This window comes from Scardinius erythrophthalmus, assembly GCF_964197995.2.
Source record: "Scardinius erythrophthalmus genome assembly, chromosome: 17".
In the NCBI taxonomy this organism is placed as follows: domain Eukaryota; kingdom Metazoa; phylum Chordata; class Actinopteri; order Cypriniformes; family Leuciscidae; genus Scardinius; species Scardinius erythrophthalmus.
In genome coordinates this window covers 23,579,169-23,596,397 of record NC_138237.1, presented here as the reverse complement: position 1 = coordinate 23,596,397, position 17,229 = coordinate 23,579,169, and the positions used below count along the sequence as shown (strand labels likewise).

At 38.5% G+C, this 17,229-nt stretch overlaps 1 protein-coding gene across 1 annotated transcript in view; it reads left to right on the top strand.

The window, feature by feature from the left end:
• The first annotated feature begins 2,619 nt into the window (after window positions 1-2,619).
• Window positions 2,620-17,229, top strand: part of adamts2a (ADAM metallopeptidase with thrombospondin type 1 motif, 2a) — a 74,215-nt gene continuing 59,605 nt past the window's right edge. Inside the window, 2 exon segments of the mRNA XM_081391869.1 lie at window positions 2,620-2,801; window positions 5,308-5,711. Coding sequence (XP_081247995.1) covers window positions 2,717-2,801; window positions 5,308-5,711 — 489 coding nt within the window. The 5' untranslated portion in view covers window positions 2,620-2,716.

Sequence of the window (17,229 nt, the reverse complement as noted above, 5' to 3'; positions counted from 1 at the left end):
CGTACACCATTAGATGAACAAAAAAACTTATACTGATGATTTCTTAGTGTTTGATTCTCCTAAAGATAATTAACAAACTTTATATTTTTCAGTGTATGCTTTTTTCCCCCCTGTCTGCTGTCTTTACTGTATCACACATCTCTATAAAGTTTGATATATATTATATTGATATAGGCTAGAAAATCTCAACTGCTTGACTTTTAATGTGTTGCAAAATGTATCACCCTGCTCTTTATGTAAAATTGCATACTTCATAACTTCATTCGCATACATACTTGTAGGGCGATTACTGTATACTGTGTATAGCATATCTCAACGGCTTGATTGCTTGTATCGTCACAAAATGTAAACTATATTGCCCAGCTCTAATTGCTAAATACGACTCAATATTGGGATATTGGGATATGATTTTCAGTAAAGCTGCTTTGAAATATTGTGAAAAGTGCTATACAAATAAATTTTAGATGACTTTCTTGTTACAGCTCAGAATAGTCAGCGTTGATGGATTTGGGTTTGCTTGGTTTGTTTAGATGTAGGCTATTCTACCTTTATGCATATGGTTGTAGGTAAACAATATATAAATAATGGTAACAATAATAATAAATACTAATAAAAAAAGAATGATTATTATTATTAGTAGTAGTAGTAGTAGTTAGCCTAGAAATCTAGACGCACCCTAGCATCAGCAAAATTTATTTTGCAGCCAGTGTAGTCTAGCAACTCTCCGTTGACTTTCGAGCTGGAAAAACCAAACTCTAGTCAGGCCAATCAAATCATGTATAGAGTCGGTGGGCGGGCTTTACATAATGATGACAGAGTTGTGACTGTGACGGTTCCGCGTGAATTCTGTTACTTGAAAATAAAGAAGAGCTGCTGCTGCTGGCGAACAGCGGTTTTTCCAATCGGCTTTGTCCGTGACTCTGGGGGACTTGGAGTTAAGCTTTTCTTTGAGAAAAGAACAAAGAACGGCACTTAAGTCAATCTTAAAACTGGAAGATGTGTTCGTAGTTTTGCCGGCCAGATACGGCAAAGGTTTAATCTATCATCAACTAGCTCCGCTGTTGGGAAAACGCTCTGGTTGGTTGCCAGACCTAACATCTTGATGTAGGTCTGGCTTGCCAGGCTAAGTAGTAGTATTATTTTCTGTCACTTACATGCAGCGGCGGTTTCTTCATTAGGGCGATCGGGCGACGCACCACCAAAGTGTGAAAGGGACTTTCTATCACTATCTCATTCAACCATCAACCACAGAGTTACGCTAGCAGTCACTCACTGTTGTCATAGCCTCTGGATATGGTCCAATCAGCGCCGAGTCACGTTCTGTGGAGTACCGCCTCTTTTTGGGCGATTTCACTCTGGCTGAGAATCGCCCAGAGTCTTCCCATAGACTTACATTCAAAGATTTTTTTTTCGAACTGCAGGCACTGCAATGCATTCTCTATGGGTTCCGGGAGGGCTCGCACTAACGTGCTTTCGTCATCATACGTAACCTTAACTTGTGCAGCGATTGGTGGAAACAAATGTACCTCTATTAGTATTTAGCCATAAGCTGAAGTGACATCCAATAATTTCCTCAGTGCATAACTTACATTTCACGGACATATTCTCCATCTGTAAATGTTAGAAAGTCCAGTTTGCTGTCATGAGTGGGCGAGCTTTCTGCAAGCTATACTTCCGTGAACGAGCGCCCCCGCGTGCATGCGCGCCGAACAGACGGAGCGCAATACAGGAGCGCAATTATTCTGACTAAAATATACATTAGCACTAAATTATAAATATAAATGTAATGTGATTCATTTGACCCCTTTTTTTGGATAGACTGCAGATAGACAGCAAGGTTACACTATGTTTGTTTTTATAACCTTCAATATAAACATTGTTTGTAGGACAATATCGATCAGGATATTAAATATTTTAAAAAAAAATTAAATACAGGTTTTTTTTTTTTATTCAAATAGAAAAATAATAATTAAATACTCAGATTATACCATACATCGCCATTTAGCCCAAAAATTCAGATTTATTTGGCAATTGGCTATTTCCAAACCCTACCGGCTGAAGTTTTAGCTAAACTTTAGGCTTATGATAGCTACATTATCACTGTTAAATTGTTATTTAACAATAAGCCTACATTCAGTCCTGAATTAAAAATTCAGTTTGTTGTGCCCCCCCAAAAATTTTTAGCACCAGCCGCCACTGCTTACATGGCTGGTCATGTGATGGCAGCATGGCGGTGCCCATGAGGGGGCGACCCGCTCCATGTAGAATAAAACAGTTTTTTAATTTGATTTCCTTCATACATACCCTTCATATACAAATACATATTCTTCACATTATATCTACTGTCCACTAGGCTACATGAGTAGGCTATTGAGCTTAATAAACTTTTTAAACAACAACAACAACAACAAACTTATGACTCTCAAGTGTGAGTCTCACAATGAGTTCCCCGTCAACGTTGATGAGAAGAACGATCAGACTGGTGGTCTTCTGTTGTCATGAGAGGATCTGCATTCACGCTCACCGCGGACTGTGGAGGAGGAGAGGGGGCTGGAAAGGGAGGGTGAGAATGAGAGCCTATCTTCCCCGGTGCACTTTGCAGTCAGTCTGAAAGGGGAGGGGGGAAGGAGGGGGTAGCGTTCGCTGCTGGATCGCTTATCTGAGATCTCAAAGTCCGCCTTTCGCCCGTGCGCTCTCCCCTCTCCGCGGACCTGCCATGGATGTTACTCCTGGATGTGCATTCTTCTTTATTTTCCTTCACTTTCAGCACGCAGATACTCTTTACATCGCCAACAGTATAGGTACGTGGAAAGGTTTTTATTTGGCAGTACTGATCACGGTTACTTTAGCAGGAGATACGGATCCGTTCGGGTGTCCAGCTGTATGAAGCAGCAACTCATGTTTCAGCAACTTGTACTTTTATAGAGATGAACGAGTTTTTACTGTCAGCGACGGTTTCCTTGAATTTGAGTAGATCTGGAACTTTTCATGGCTTGTAAACTGAAAGATCTATAACTTTTGTTAGAGTAAAAAGAACGTTATAATACAATATGCATCTTATTATAGCCTATTTACGATTAACGCGTTGATCGTGAAACTCAAAGGAAGCGCAAAAATCCATGCGACCTGTCAATAATGGAACACAGCTGATGGATCTGTGTCTTCTGCTTGAAATAACTGCCGCAAAATGCCGACATTACTGTCAAGATACAGAAGAGTAAATTAGACAGAAGAACCATGCACATTACTTTACTGTCAAATTAGATCATCCAAATCATATTATAGTGTTTACTTTGCTGTAAGCTGCTCTTGAAGTGAAGGACACTTATGCATAGGATGCATAAACAGAGCAGCCAAATGTGTTGCTGCCTCTCATCAGCATGAAAGGAATGCATGACACATTGTAAGGGACAATGGGGTGAGATTTGTATACCCCTTATTCTAAAAAAAAAAACTACATATTTTGTCAAATAGGTATAAATTGTATTCAGCTGCACATTAGAAAAGTCATGAGTAGCCTATTTTTTATGCTAAAAAGCTGTTTTTTTTCTTTGCATGTCTGAATTAATTTCATGACAGCTGTACTGCCAAAGAAAATCTATGCAGCTCTAAAAAAATATGCATTTCGGAGAATTGCAAATTTACCTTTTTTCCCCTGTGGGGTGTGTCAGATGCTTTCGGGTATAAGCTGTGCCACTGACCGAACTAGTGATCTGAATTTAGGAATACTAATATTTCTCTTCGAAATTCCTAAAGTGAGGACTAAATTACTGTAATAATCTGAGTGAGTCGATAAAAAAAAAAGGGTTTTGCGTTTTTTTAATCTTCTCATGACTGATTTATGGTTGTCTTAGAAAAATATGCAGCAAAAAACCACTTTGCAATCCAAGTAATGTGTTGTTGTTATAATTATTATCCTTGTACGAATAACTAATGTTCATACTTTTAATTCAATTGATCAGGCATTTACTCAACCTGCCTGTTGATATGACACAGTTTACCGCTAACAAGGGGCAACATATTTTGTTGATCCTGGAACAACATTACTGTCCGAAAATTGAATCCTAAATATATCCCCACCCCCAAATCTAACCCTACACATAAGTTATCCCTAAAATCAGAGGGAAATTCTATGTGAATATAGTGTAGAATCACCTAACCCTGGTTGTTAGCTTAAATTTGACATAAACTGTAAACTTGTTCCCCAAATCTGATTGGTTGATTGGAATGTTGTTCCAGGATCAACAAATATGTTGAACATCTTGCACTTGGCAGGTTCTGTCATAGGTGATGGCATTTCTCATTTCTCCTTGCCTAGAGCACAATTTAAGCAAAAGGTAATTTCCCAACTCTCCTCAATGCAATATGTTTCCATATATTTTTTATTGTTAATACTTACCCTCTGGTTTGACCGAAGAATTTTACATCTGGGTTTTTTTTTTTCCAAATTTTTTTCTTCATCGGAATGGTACGAAACTTGGTAAAGTTTTTGGCACTTGCTATATGAACACACAAAAAAATCATGGACATGATTCGAACAGGTTAAAGGGTCCTGAAAAAAATAGTCACACTTGTGCTCCTCGCGGTCAAAAATGGCCGCATTGGAAATGAATGGGAGACGAATTTCACCTAGTGAAAACATTTGGTACTATGGCCAAATAAAATCTTACTGAAAGCTAATTTTTTTTTGATATCAGACACAACTTGGTTAGATTTTTGGCTTTGATTTTCTCACAGTTTTAGAGTAAAACATGTTTTCGAAAATATATATTCATATAAAAATTGAAAATAGTATTTTTGCAAATTTTTCATAACAATAAATGTAAAATTCTGTAACTTTTTTAAGTTCACTTTTTAGAACATCTTTGAAAATAGATCAAACTTAAGTCTGTGCTCTAAAGCATTCAAGATTTACCACAGTTTAAGTTGGAAATTCAATTTTCAGGTCTATGCTCAAAAAGGGAATAAATGCATTATACAGCGTAAATATAATTTAGTACCATAATATCCCATAAAAATACAAAATATTAAATAAAAAAAAACATTATCAAACTAAAATATAGTACATTCATTTCATTGAAATAACACACGAAGAGCATCAGAGGGTTAAAAATATTTACACCTGAAAACTTTAAGATGTTATTTTAAATACACAACTGCCATGTGTTTGGATAGCTGTGTAAGTATTGCAGCTGATTTCGAGATTGGTTGAGTTTTGACTGTTGTTAAGCTTCTGCTGTGAAAACTATTGACTTTGTGTTTGCGTGCACATTTGAATGTTTGTACCTGTGTGCGTGCCCCTGACAGATTCCCTGCAGCATGTCCTGAGGGAGTACGGGCTAGTGAGGCCGGTGAGCGTGGATGCTGACGGGCGCTTCCTCTCCCACGCCATCTCTGCCAGCCGGTTGAGTGGGCAGGGGTCCCACCGGCGCAAGAGGAGGCAGGCCAACCAGCATGGAGAGACCGATGAGGAGCAGGACCACCTGAGGCACAAGGAGACACTCTTTTATAACGTCACTGTTTTCGGACAGGAGTTTCACCTTCGCCTCAGGCTAAATTCCAGGCTCGTGGCCCCAGGAGCAAAGGTGGAGTGGCTTGAGGACGATAACCAAACACACTCTGAGCCCTTGTTGCCCAGTGACTGTTTATATGTGGGTTATGTGACCAATGTGCAGGATACATCTGTGGCTATCAGCAACTGCGATGGCCTGGTAAGTTCTTTGCTCTATCGTATAAAGCATTTACTGCATGATGTTCATCTAGTAGGATAATGACATGATGCCCACTTTTTAAAATATAAAAAAAAATAATTGGGGGGCTACCTGTCAAAAGTAAAAAAAAAAAAAACAAGCATATTTTTTTCATTTTTTTGAAAGACAAAACGCTGCATTTATTGATTAAAATACAGTAAAAACAGTAACATTGTAATATATTTATTTTTTATTTTAAATAAGAATTTATTCCTATGATGGCTAGGCTGAATTTATCAGCATCATTACTTGAGTCTTCAGTGTCACATGATTCTTCAGAAATCATTCTAATATGCTGATTTGCTGCTCAAGAAACAGTTCTTATTATTTTTCAATGTTAAAAACAGTTTATGTTTTGAAAACTGATTAATATTTTTGTGGAAACAGCAGTAAAGAGAAATGTTTTTGAGCAGCAAATCAGCATATTAGAATGATTTCTGAAGGATCATGTGACACTGAAGACTGGAGTAATGGCTATTATTTTTTCATCGAGATCATCTTAAAATAACAATTAAGGATTTTTTTTTTTTACTTGATTGCACAACATTACATTTTTAGAGTAATTATTTGTTTTATTGAAAATTACGTAGTTTATCAAAATCAATTTCTAAGGCTTGCCACGTGTTTTAAACTAGAAAGAAAAATTCTTTAACAATAAATTGTATGGCATTTGCTCATGTACAAATAGAGCACAGTGCTTTTCAGTGAGGGCTGCAAAGGTAATGATTCAGATCAGTTGTATACTGTCTTAACCGCTGTTATCTGTTGAGAAGGCTATTTAGCGACTTGCTATTGGATGTCCGCCAGAGGTCCTTCCTGCCGGGTTTCTGTGCGTGCTTGAGCGCTGACTGGCATGGTTAATTCTACTGAAAAAAGCCTGCCAGTCGCAGCTTATTGACATCACAAGAGTGTGCTGTACATTGTTTTTATATACATCTCTTTACAGAGGGACGACATCCAGTATTTGCTACCATTTTCCACCTCACAAATCGCCCTTGAAAAGCTATTCGGCCTTGGCTGTTGTCCATGAATTAGAGATCGACATAGATATTATTCATGTGTTTATATCTTGGATGAAATTGAAAGGAATTACCATACGCTTTGGTGGTTTGAGTGTGGTAAAGAAGAAGTGATTCTTTATTCAAGCGCAGTTCAGCTTGGGTTCTTAAAGGCTAACATGCGTGCCTCGCTTTTAAAAACACAAAATGACTCTCCTAAATGGATTTACATCCACATTGGTGATTAGTGTGTCCCATTGGCCATTTTATGATTTGGAAGTGTGCTGACAAGCACCACATTTGTCTAGTTTAGACTTCACAATGGGCTACTACCCCAAGGCAAAGGGAAGTGTTGGGCCATTAAGTCTTTTGTGTGCAATTTTTAATTTAGAAGTCAAAGAGAGATGAGAACACAAAGACAGTGTTGAAAAATGAACAGTGCTGTTTTGGACTCCATTTAGTATATAGACAAAAACAGTTATTCCAAAGAGTTTATATTGTGTCCCACAGAAGAAGGTTACTGGTTTTGGAACAACATGAGAAGAGTTATCATTTGCTCTCCCTCATTTTTGAGTGAACCAACACTTCAGAAATCCTGAAATTAACAAAAAGATGTTAGATGGAATGGAAACTGGTTTTCAGAAAAGAGGGAGCAGCTGCTTTCTTTTGCTTTCAGTAATTGATACACTAGCCCTCCACTGTCTGTACTTGTAACTTCAGGCGTTCCTCACGCGGAGTGTGTTACATTTCTGTGCCTGGAGCACATGGAGTTTAGTGCATGTTTGGGCAGCGTCGGAAAACACTCTGGAGTGACCTCACAAGTACAAGCCCCAGCTCCTCCATCAATTCAGCCTGAGAGGCGGGGGAACAGTAGCCCTGCAGTGAACTCGCAGACACGTACAGCACCACAGGAGAGCAGGGCCTGGCTTTTAGTCGATGGAGAGTGGATTTCTGGATTATTCCATTTGACCCACTGGGTTGTTACTCCGGAGACGGAATCTGAAGGGGAAACAGTCACCTTTTTAGATTCCTCATAAAAGAGTAAAAGGAATTTAATGTTGCATTTGGGGAGAACTTCCCTACCCTTTAGCTAAATGCAGTCTAATTCAGCAGATCCGCTTTTTAACCGGTAATTGTGTTATTCCTAGACACTTTTTTTTGCACATTCAAGGGCGAATTGACTAAAAAGTTTCGCAGTGCATGCAGTATTTCAGCACAACAACTTTATATACACTAAACTAAGCACTATTTGCTGGGTGCTGTTAAAGTTGTGCTGTTATTGTATGAGAAATATAGGCGTTTAACGGAATTTGATTTAAATGAGCTTTGTTTATATTCATTTTCAATCCATCACGGTATCAGTAATTCATCAAATGACGGTCAAATAATGGAGAAGACCAATATAAACAGGTCTAGTGGTATAGTAAGCACATTTTTATCAGTTAAAAGAGTCAGTTCTGGTATCTGGATCGCAGTGGTAAAGGATGTACAGTCCCAGTAAACTATGTCAGATTGCAGAAGTGTGTTGTATCCTCCAGGATGTAACCGAGCTGCAGGATGGGGAACATGCATGTAGTAAATTGGACTTTTTTGTATACGGGATTTTATCAAATCAAGTGTTAAATCCATGCAGACAGCAAATACCTGCAACTAAATGACGCTATCAGTAGGCTCCAATCTATTTTAGTGAATTCTAGTCCTCAGATTGAACAGCAAAATCTTTGTGGTACAGTCTCACACTCAATGACACATTCAAAGCATGTGACCTCACAACCTAACTGCTTTTGATGCAGACTGCATAGTTCCATGCATATTTAATGTCTGAACCCCCCACATGTGCACGTACAAACACACGCCTAATTCTTACATAATAGGAGTTTGTGGAAGAACAGAATTATGTAATTCCAGGGGCTAGAATGGATTTTATGGAGATTAAGGAACACGCACATTTCTTAACCAACAGATAATCAATTATATGGATATTCGTATTATACATGTCCAGATTCTCCTTTCTTTTATAATTGTGGTAGAAGAGCAAAGGGTGACCTTACTTTTGTGCTTGGGTACAAAAATTTGTGATTCTGAAGTGTGCAAAAGTAACTTAAAATTGGATATTTTCTTTCCAGCCATGAAACTGTTTTGCATAATTTTCTATTAAAAATGTATATTTTTGTCCTCATGACAATGGAATAATATTACAATATTTGTGGAAAAAGTGCATGTCACTCTCAACATCACTATTAAGAATGATAACATTAATAGAGAAACATGTGATACATTTTTCACATCTTTGCAATTGACCCTAGCACTCTAAACTATTCCTTTTGTCAGGAGGGCTCCATCTTTCTCTTGGAAATCTACATTCCTGCTGAGTTTAGTCTTAACCACTGTAACACCTGCCTGCAGTTTTCAAGGGAGACTGTCAGGTGTGTTTGTTTAGAGTAGGAACTAAACTGCAGGAAGTTAGATTTCTAGGATCAGGGGTGATCTCTTCCTCTGGTCACGCCCCTTCTGCCACTGAGCAAAACACGTAAAGTGGAAATGAAGCAGTCAGTCAAGTTTACATTATTTAGTAAACCGATTTCCACTTTAATAAAAAAAATATATAACAAACACGATTAATGTAACAATTTTAAAGAAAAAGGGATGTTTTGTTACAGCTTTTGGAGCAAGGGCGCCGCCATCTTGCAATACCACAGCGCATGACGTCACAGGGTTGGTTGTCTTCGCTGACTGACAGGGAAAGTTAAAGACAGTTACACATTTAAAGATGGAAACTGGAAAGCCACATCATAAGTCAAAAGGAGGGGCACTACTGTATTGCCCCTGGTTGTTGAAATAACGTTTAAAGCGTTAAAGCAAATATTTTTTTTTTAGTTATGTACTTACATTATCCCGACTGTTTCCAACAACTTTCAAACCAGGAGAAATTTGTAATTTAATTCGAAGACATGTCCCATTTCTTTATTTCCGTTTTGTCGCCGTCAATGGCGTCATATCCGCGTTGTCCCTGGTTTCCGCTCGTGCTGCCATGGCAACCAGAGCTATGAACCAGAGCCCTCTGATAGTAACCAAAGCGACTGACGCGGACAACTGTTTAGTTCGCAATGTCTATTTGCACGCTGTTGTTGTTTCGTTTAAACATTATGGACCATGGCAAGCAGACTTTGGATAAAAAAGGAGAACTAAAACGAGAATCAATATCAGCGCTGTGTTTTCGAGATGCCGAGAGCTCCCATAGACAGTATATAAACGAGAGCTCCACGTCCGAGACTTCGACCGCTCCTACATGTACTTTATTAAACAGGTGAGCACATTTACATAAAACTAATCAATGTTATAAAGTTCAACAATGATAAAATGTCAGAATATGATCTGTATGTTATTCTAATGTTGATCTAGCTTACTGCTAGCAGCTAGTCTCATACAGACAGACTAACACATACATTTCAACACATTCAAATGCAGTTTAGTGTGCTAGTGTAATGTTAGACCAAGTGAAACAGCGCTGCGTTACCTCACAAGTTTAATTTGTCTAATAAACTGACCTGTGAGTAGTAATTCTGCGTGTAGTTTGGTAGAATGAAATGTCCGTATTCCTTTATATCCACGACCTCGCGTCGCGTTTGGAGCTGATAGCTGTCTCTTAGCAATCCCGAACTGCTTCATATCACAGTCATGATAAAAGCATCGATGTATTCAGTCATCCATAAACATTATTAGATCAGTCGGCCTGACGTTGATCCATAATTCTTAGCAAATGTTGCGTCATCAAACTACGCCTTTGTTATTGTAAAGAGGTTAGCGACCCCTAGTGGCGAAAAATTCCATACTGTACGTTTAAGCTTGAGGTTTCTTCGTGTGTTTTTAATTTCTCCGGCTATAAAACGTTCTACCGAACGCCCAGCACTTGCCGGTACCAATCAAGTTTTCGCTGCGTTCACAAATCACCCCTTATCACACTATTGTTATCCTCCAGCGAAAACAGAACATGAAGACACTCTATAGTTATTTATATATGAGATTTGGCAAACGATTTGTGAAAAGTTGTTTTAAATCATTAAAAATATAGATTTTTTACAGTGCAGAGGAAAACAGCATTCAGTCAATGCACTGATTTAAACTGTTTATCAGAGTGAATGAAAGGGAGAAACATCATATTATTATTTCGTTCTACTAAATAATGACCCTGCAGCTGATTGTGACATTTATAGCCTTACTGTAAAGGGATTTGTGGTTTTTGATGCCACTTTGAATTATATAGCTGTGCAAATTGACAGTCACCTCGTCGTATCGGCTCAAATGCGTAAGCAATGACTTATTATGGGCTCAACAGTCCTTTCAAGTTTTTTCACTCCGAGAAATGTGCTATATCTATTTACCTCAGCTAAGACAACCAACCCCGTGACGTCATGCGCTGTGGTATTGAAAGATGGCGGCGCCCTTGCTCCAAAAGCTATAACAAAACATCCCTTTTTCTTTAAAAAAGGTTTCATTAATCATGTTTGTTATATTTTTTTATTTATTAAAGTGGAAATCAGTTTACTAAATGATGTAAATTTGACTGACTGCTTCATTTCCACTTTAAATGCAGGGTAGGCAATTTGTTCCAGAAACATTTTTTAGCTGGTCGAAAGTCTCTTCACATCCTGATAGCAATCACTAAGATAAGTGGTCTAAATGTATTTATATGCATATATATATATATATATATATATATATAGATATATATCATCTGTGGAAGGCGGAGGCCCATAAAATGTTCGTCCAATCATTGCATTCGGTCTGAATGTAGTGCCATTATACTTGGAGCAGTTTGTGACTCAAATTTATGTGTTTCAATGGCAACTCTATCAACGCTGAAATGAATCTGCAACAGTCAGGTGGTACAGGTCAGTTCTCTTTATGTTGTTTATGTTCATTATTATTGTAATGTTATGTGATTTGAGGTATGAGGTAGTTTAACGCCATCTCTTGTGACGCTTTTGTTTGGCGTTTATGTGTTTTGGACAAGCCATGGTTTTAGAGATGCTCTGAAGGGAGGGTGGGATCTCATGTTTTCAAAGCTAACTTGCTATTGATAGCTGATCCCAAAACTGTCTACCCTACCTTTAACTGCTGAGGGTGGAGGGTCAAATGCAGTTGACAAGACAAGACAGCATTGCTCTAGGCTCTTCATTAACATTCTTCCTTGAACAAAATATCCTTATAAGGAGACGGTTGTGATTTGTATTTTTATTTGTTCAATGTGTAATTCCACAAACCTGTTGTAACAATCTGTAATTGGTACCAAACATTGGTATTGGCATTAGTGTCAGTGACTCATTTCAACCGTTTTCATTTGCGCTTCATAACAGCAAGGAATATGCTGTATCCAAATGCATTGTGGGATATTATAGGCATGTCATGATACATCTATGCTTTCTTCAAAAATGTCTTCCAGTCAGATGTTACACAAACATCTGATCAGGATGTGGCTTGATGCCCTTTTTTAGGTTTCTGACCATTAATTTAATGACCAGTTGGCTTTGTTTTTTATGTGTTACAATTAGATCCAGGGTATCTGAATAGCCGAACGCTGACGTGTTTAACCACTATGGCATCATACACTCACACCAAGAACTATAACGATATCTGTAACTATAACGTTTTTATAATCATTCTAATTCTATGAGATAAGAGAGGTCCACACCACATCTATAACAATAACCTCACAATATTGTTGGAGTCACAGTAACATTTTACAATAAGGTCCCAGTAGATAACGTTAGTAAAGGCTAACCTCGGTTTAATCCAAGTCTTGTGAAGAGACGAAATCATTTTATGTGATGAACAAATTCAATTCAAAAACAATGATCAACACATACTACATAGAGCGCATAATGTATAGAAAAACACGGAATTTCAAACGTGCGTGGGTTGATGTGCGAGAACTAATGAGGTTTGTTCTAGCATGTGACGCACATACTAGCTTCCGTGTTTTTTTTTAAATATGTGAAGCGCTCTGTGTATGTGTGTTTATATGTGAATAAAAGCCTTAAGTTAAATCTGTTTAACAAATGAAGTAATTGTATTTATTCCCAAGACCGCTTGATTCATAAGGATTTATTTCACTACACTTTCATGGCCTTTTTAGATCTTCTAAGCTTTGGTTAGAACTTGACTTTCAATGGAAAGACAAAAATTTCTCAGGTTTCATTGAAAATATCTTAATTTGTGTTTCGAAGATTAACCAGAGTCTTATGGGTTTGGAACAACATGAGATATTTTTTTATTTCTTTTTTATTTTTGGGTGAACTATCCCTTTAAACTCACTTCCTGTTTGTAACTAATATAAACAAGGAGAGCATCAAATAAGTCTCATTGTGTCCTCACTGACACGCTCATGTTCTTTCTAGAGCAGAGGATGGAGCTCAGAGCTCATTGGTGCAGAGCCTGTCGTGGAGATCACTGGGGCAGTTGCGCACTGTGAGGTCTGAACCCCTGCTAAGTGTGAAGTGAGTGGGAGGTGCACCGTGAGCTTGTGCCTTAGTTCTCCAGCAGGGGCACAAGCTGTTACTGCAACTAAAGCTAGTTTGTAACAGGAAGCCTGGAATTAGCAGGATACTCCTACTCAATGAGGCTTAGCACAATATACAAGGGGATTATTTGGGCTTGTGGATAAGTAAGATGTGTCTTTAAATGTGGAGCATGTCATTTTAATATTCATTCTCTTATCCTGTATTAGAGTGTTATACGTAAGGCATTCGAGGATTGATTTTCCCTGAAAACACTGTGACTGTGTTACTTTCAAAACACTGTTTGTTTGAGTCTTGTTTGTTTGATCTCCCCAGGCGGACATAGCAACATCTACTCAACCAATAGTGTGAGTTTGGGGGCGGGACTATCTGTGTGGTTGACCAATGAAGTTCGGAGAGTGTTCTGGGAAACGCATTGGTAACAATAATTATTATTGTAATTTTGTTCGGTGGTGCATTTGGCTCTGAAATTACACTCCACACCTTTTAGAGTCCGCAGTCACAGTGAGGGGAAGCCTCATGAAGTGTCGTCTTACAAATTTATTCCACTGCTGAGATATGAGACGTTTTGTTTCATTCTTTTGTAATTTTGACATCATTAGTCCAGCACATCAGGGAATACAGAAACATCTGGAAAACTGAATGGAAATGAAAAGCCCCATTTATGGAAACAAGCATCTATTTTCTCATTAGTCCGATTGCTGCTTGTTTGGCTTCTTGACTCAGGGGCGAATGTTTGTGTTACTCTTTGTTAGCAATAGCCCTCGATAGGTGAATAGTCATCCAACAACTGACTAATGAGGTCAACTAGGTAATCTAGATTTCTTATAATATTTTTATTAGTTTTATTATTTTTAGCCATGGAGTTTTAATTGGATTTTGTTCTGCACTGTAAAAAAAAAAAACCTGACAGCTGTGGTTACATGAATTCACTGTAGAAAATACTGTGACAATGTTTCAGGTTAGCCTGGCTAACGTCAGACCTCTTTCTCATTGAGACGTGGTCTGGGAACCATATGTTCATTTTCTCGTATTTGAGGCGTGGTTGACGAATGCCCAGAGCCGTTTATTGGGCGCTACGAATGAAATGCGCCTGTACGTAGCTCATAGCCAATCGTTTCAATTATACCAGATGACGTATGTAGAGCGGCAGAAATTCGACGAGGAAGAAGACGAAATAAACTTGCGTTCTAAACTACTGAGAACACTATCTAAGGCTGCATCGAAAGGTAACTTCACGTCTGATGCCATGTTGGATCCATAGATATAAACAAACTGCTTCGGTGTGTCGCATTGACGTCGCCATCGTCTTGCTGCTCCCTCCCCGTTCTGTGATTGGTTCCCTTGTTGAGGGGAAAATCTGCTCCATGGTGTCCAGGCTGCCTAGCAGCGTGAATAAAATCGCGCTGCGCACAAGGCAGCATGGGGAAACCCAGGCTAGTTTCAGGTATTATTGAATGACATATTGGTGCCCTTTTATAACGTATAGCCATATTTCATTAAATTATATAATGCTAAAATACTTGAACTACCAAAATCTGCTTTTTACCTTACAGTACTGAAAACCACCATAATAATACAGGTTTTAAAATAAAAGGCTTTACATGATGAATCGGAGTTCATCATAAGTGTCCTGTCCATAAAACATAAAAAACATCAAGATCCAACCGAAAGCCTTTAATCTTCTGAACACTCTCTTTTGATGTCAGGTTTGTTCAGTCTGGGTTTAGGCTGCGCCATGAGAGCGGTGCACAAGCTTAGAGCTGAGAGTCTCAAGTGACCTCTGAGCTGTCTCAAATGAATTGAAAAAAGCTCAGAATGAGAAACCGGGCTGTTTTTTTTTTTTTTTTTTTTTGAACAGGACGACATCTGTTAGACTTAAGCAGGACTTGGTGGCACTTTGCAGCGTTTGTGTGTGTGTCATTGCACTGTGGCGGAGGATGAAAGGGGAGCACTAGTCAGGTGGGGTAGCTCCAGAAATCTCCTGGCACCTGTCGCCTGGAAATCTTTCGGAGTGCTTTGAGGATGTCATTAACATTCCAGCAGCAACACTCTCCAAAACATAAAGTGGCAGGGAAAGAAAGTAATAAACAGTTTGCAAATTCCAGAGAGCACTGCTCAGTTGTGCTGAAGTAACAGAACGGTTTAGAGGTACAAATGAAATCACTCAAGAGCTTTGGGCATGGGATTGACTGGGAGTTGCCTTCCAGATGTATGACATCTCTCATTTCTGGAATAACCTCTGCGCTTTTATTATGAACCTCGACTTAGGAGTCTTGTGATGTGGCAGCTGTGAAAGAGAGAGAGGGAGAGTGGTCTGGCCTGCTTCAGAGAAGTCTCCTGATACCTTAAACACACGCTTCTCCTTCCTGTGGAGGGAATAAGAGAGACTGGACTGACTCACATGTGTTCAGGGAGAACTGGGAAGAGAGTCATAAGCAAGATAAGGAGTCCCTCCCTAAGGCTGTACTTACTTGAACTCACAGTGAGAAGCTCATATCTGAATTCCTCAAATTATTGGAGGACATGAAGGTTTGGGTTTGTTGGTTCATGGAGAGAAAGAGGTGTTTCCCTTATTGCTCTGTTTCTCGTTCTCCCTCTGGCCCAGTTGTGCTGAATGTGTGCTACAGCACTGTTTTAAAGTGATATTTCTTGGCAGAGATTCCAGGCGAGTAAACTTTCTTTGCACAACACTGCAAAAAAAGCATTTTCTCAATCAGTATTTTTGCTTTGTTTTCCAGTTAAATTTACTTGAGAAGCAAATTGTTTGAGATAATGAGACTTTTTTTTCAGAGAGTACATTACTGTTCAAAATTTTGATGTCGGTGATTTAAAGGACAATTTCGGTATTTTACACTTAAAGCCCTGTTTACAGATCGTTTCTGATGAAATAGAACGGTTAAGATTAAAATTTGGACACATGCTGCTGTCTCGAGAATTTTAGGTTTATTTCGCTTTCCCCAAAACCTCTAGAATGGGTGTATAGGTGCACTGGAACAATACTTCATAAAACGCATTAAACTTTCGTTTACAAAGACCTGAAACTCACCGAGTGGTCAGGGGTGTTCACTGATATGCTCACACAAAAATCGCTGCAAAAGATGCTTTCCAACAGGTTTTATCGTAGTTTTTGTCCAACTCCATTGACTTGTATTGAATGTGCTGTGTGAGGTACGGTATTACTCCGCCGCTTCTTCTTCTGCTTCTTCTGTGTATTCAATGAAATGCCAGTGGTTTGCTTGCAGTTGGCAAAGGTGCATTATCGCCACCAACTGGGCTGGAGTGTCTATTATTCAAGCTCTCAACGGAAGAATCTACGGGTGTGAGACGTTTGGAAAAATAGATCCACAGTTTTACAACGAATGGTAAAACACCGGTTGGAAAGCATCTTTTGCAGCGATTTTTGTGTGAGCATATAAGTGAACACCCCTGACCACTCGGTGAGTTTCAGGTCTTTGTAAACGAAAGTTTAATGCGTTTTATGAAGTATTGTTCCAGTGCACCTATACACCCATTCTAGAGGTTTTGGGGAAAGCGAAAGAAACCTAAAATTCTCGGGACAGCAGCATGTGTCCAAATTGTAATCTTAACCGTTCTATTTCATCAGAAACGATCTGTAAACAGGGCTTTAAGTGTAAAATACCGAACTTACCCTTTAACATAAGTGTCTTATGCTCACCATTTACTTGATCCAAAATACAGTAAAAACAGAATACTATTGTCTAATATTTCTATCATACTTTTATCAGTTGAAAATGGTTATCAATATTTTTGTAGAAACTGTGATGCATTTTCTTCAGGTTTCTTTGATGAATAGAAAGTTCAAAAGAACAGCTTTGATTTGAAAAAGAAATCTTTTGTAACACTGTAAATATCTTTACCATCACTTTGTATCAATGTAATGCATTCATGCTGAATAAAATATATATTATCAATTTCTTTCAAAAGTATTCAAAAGAAAAT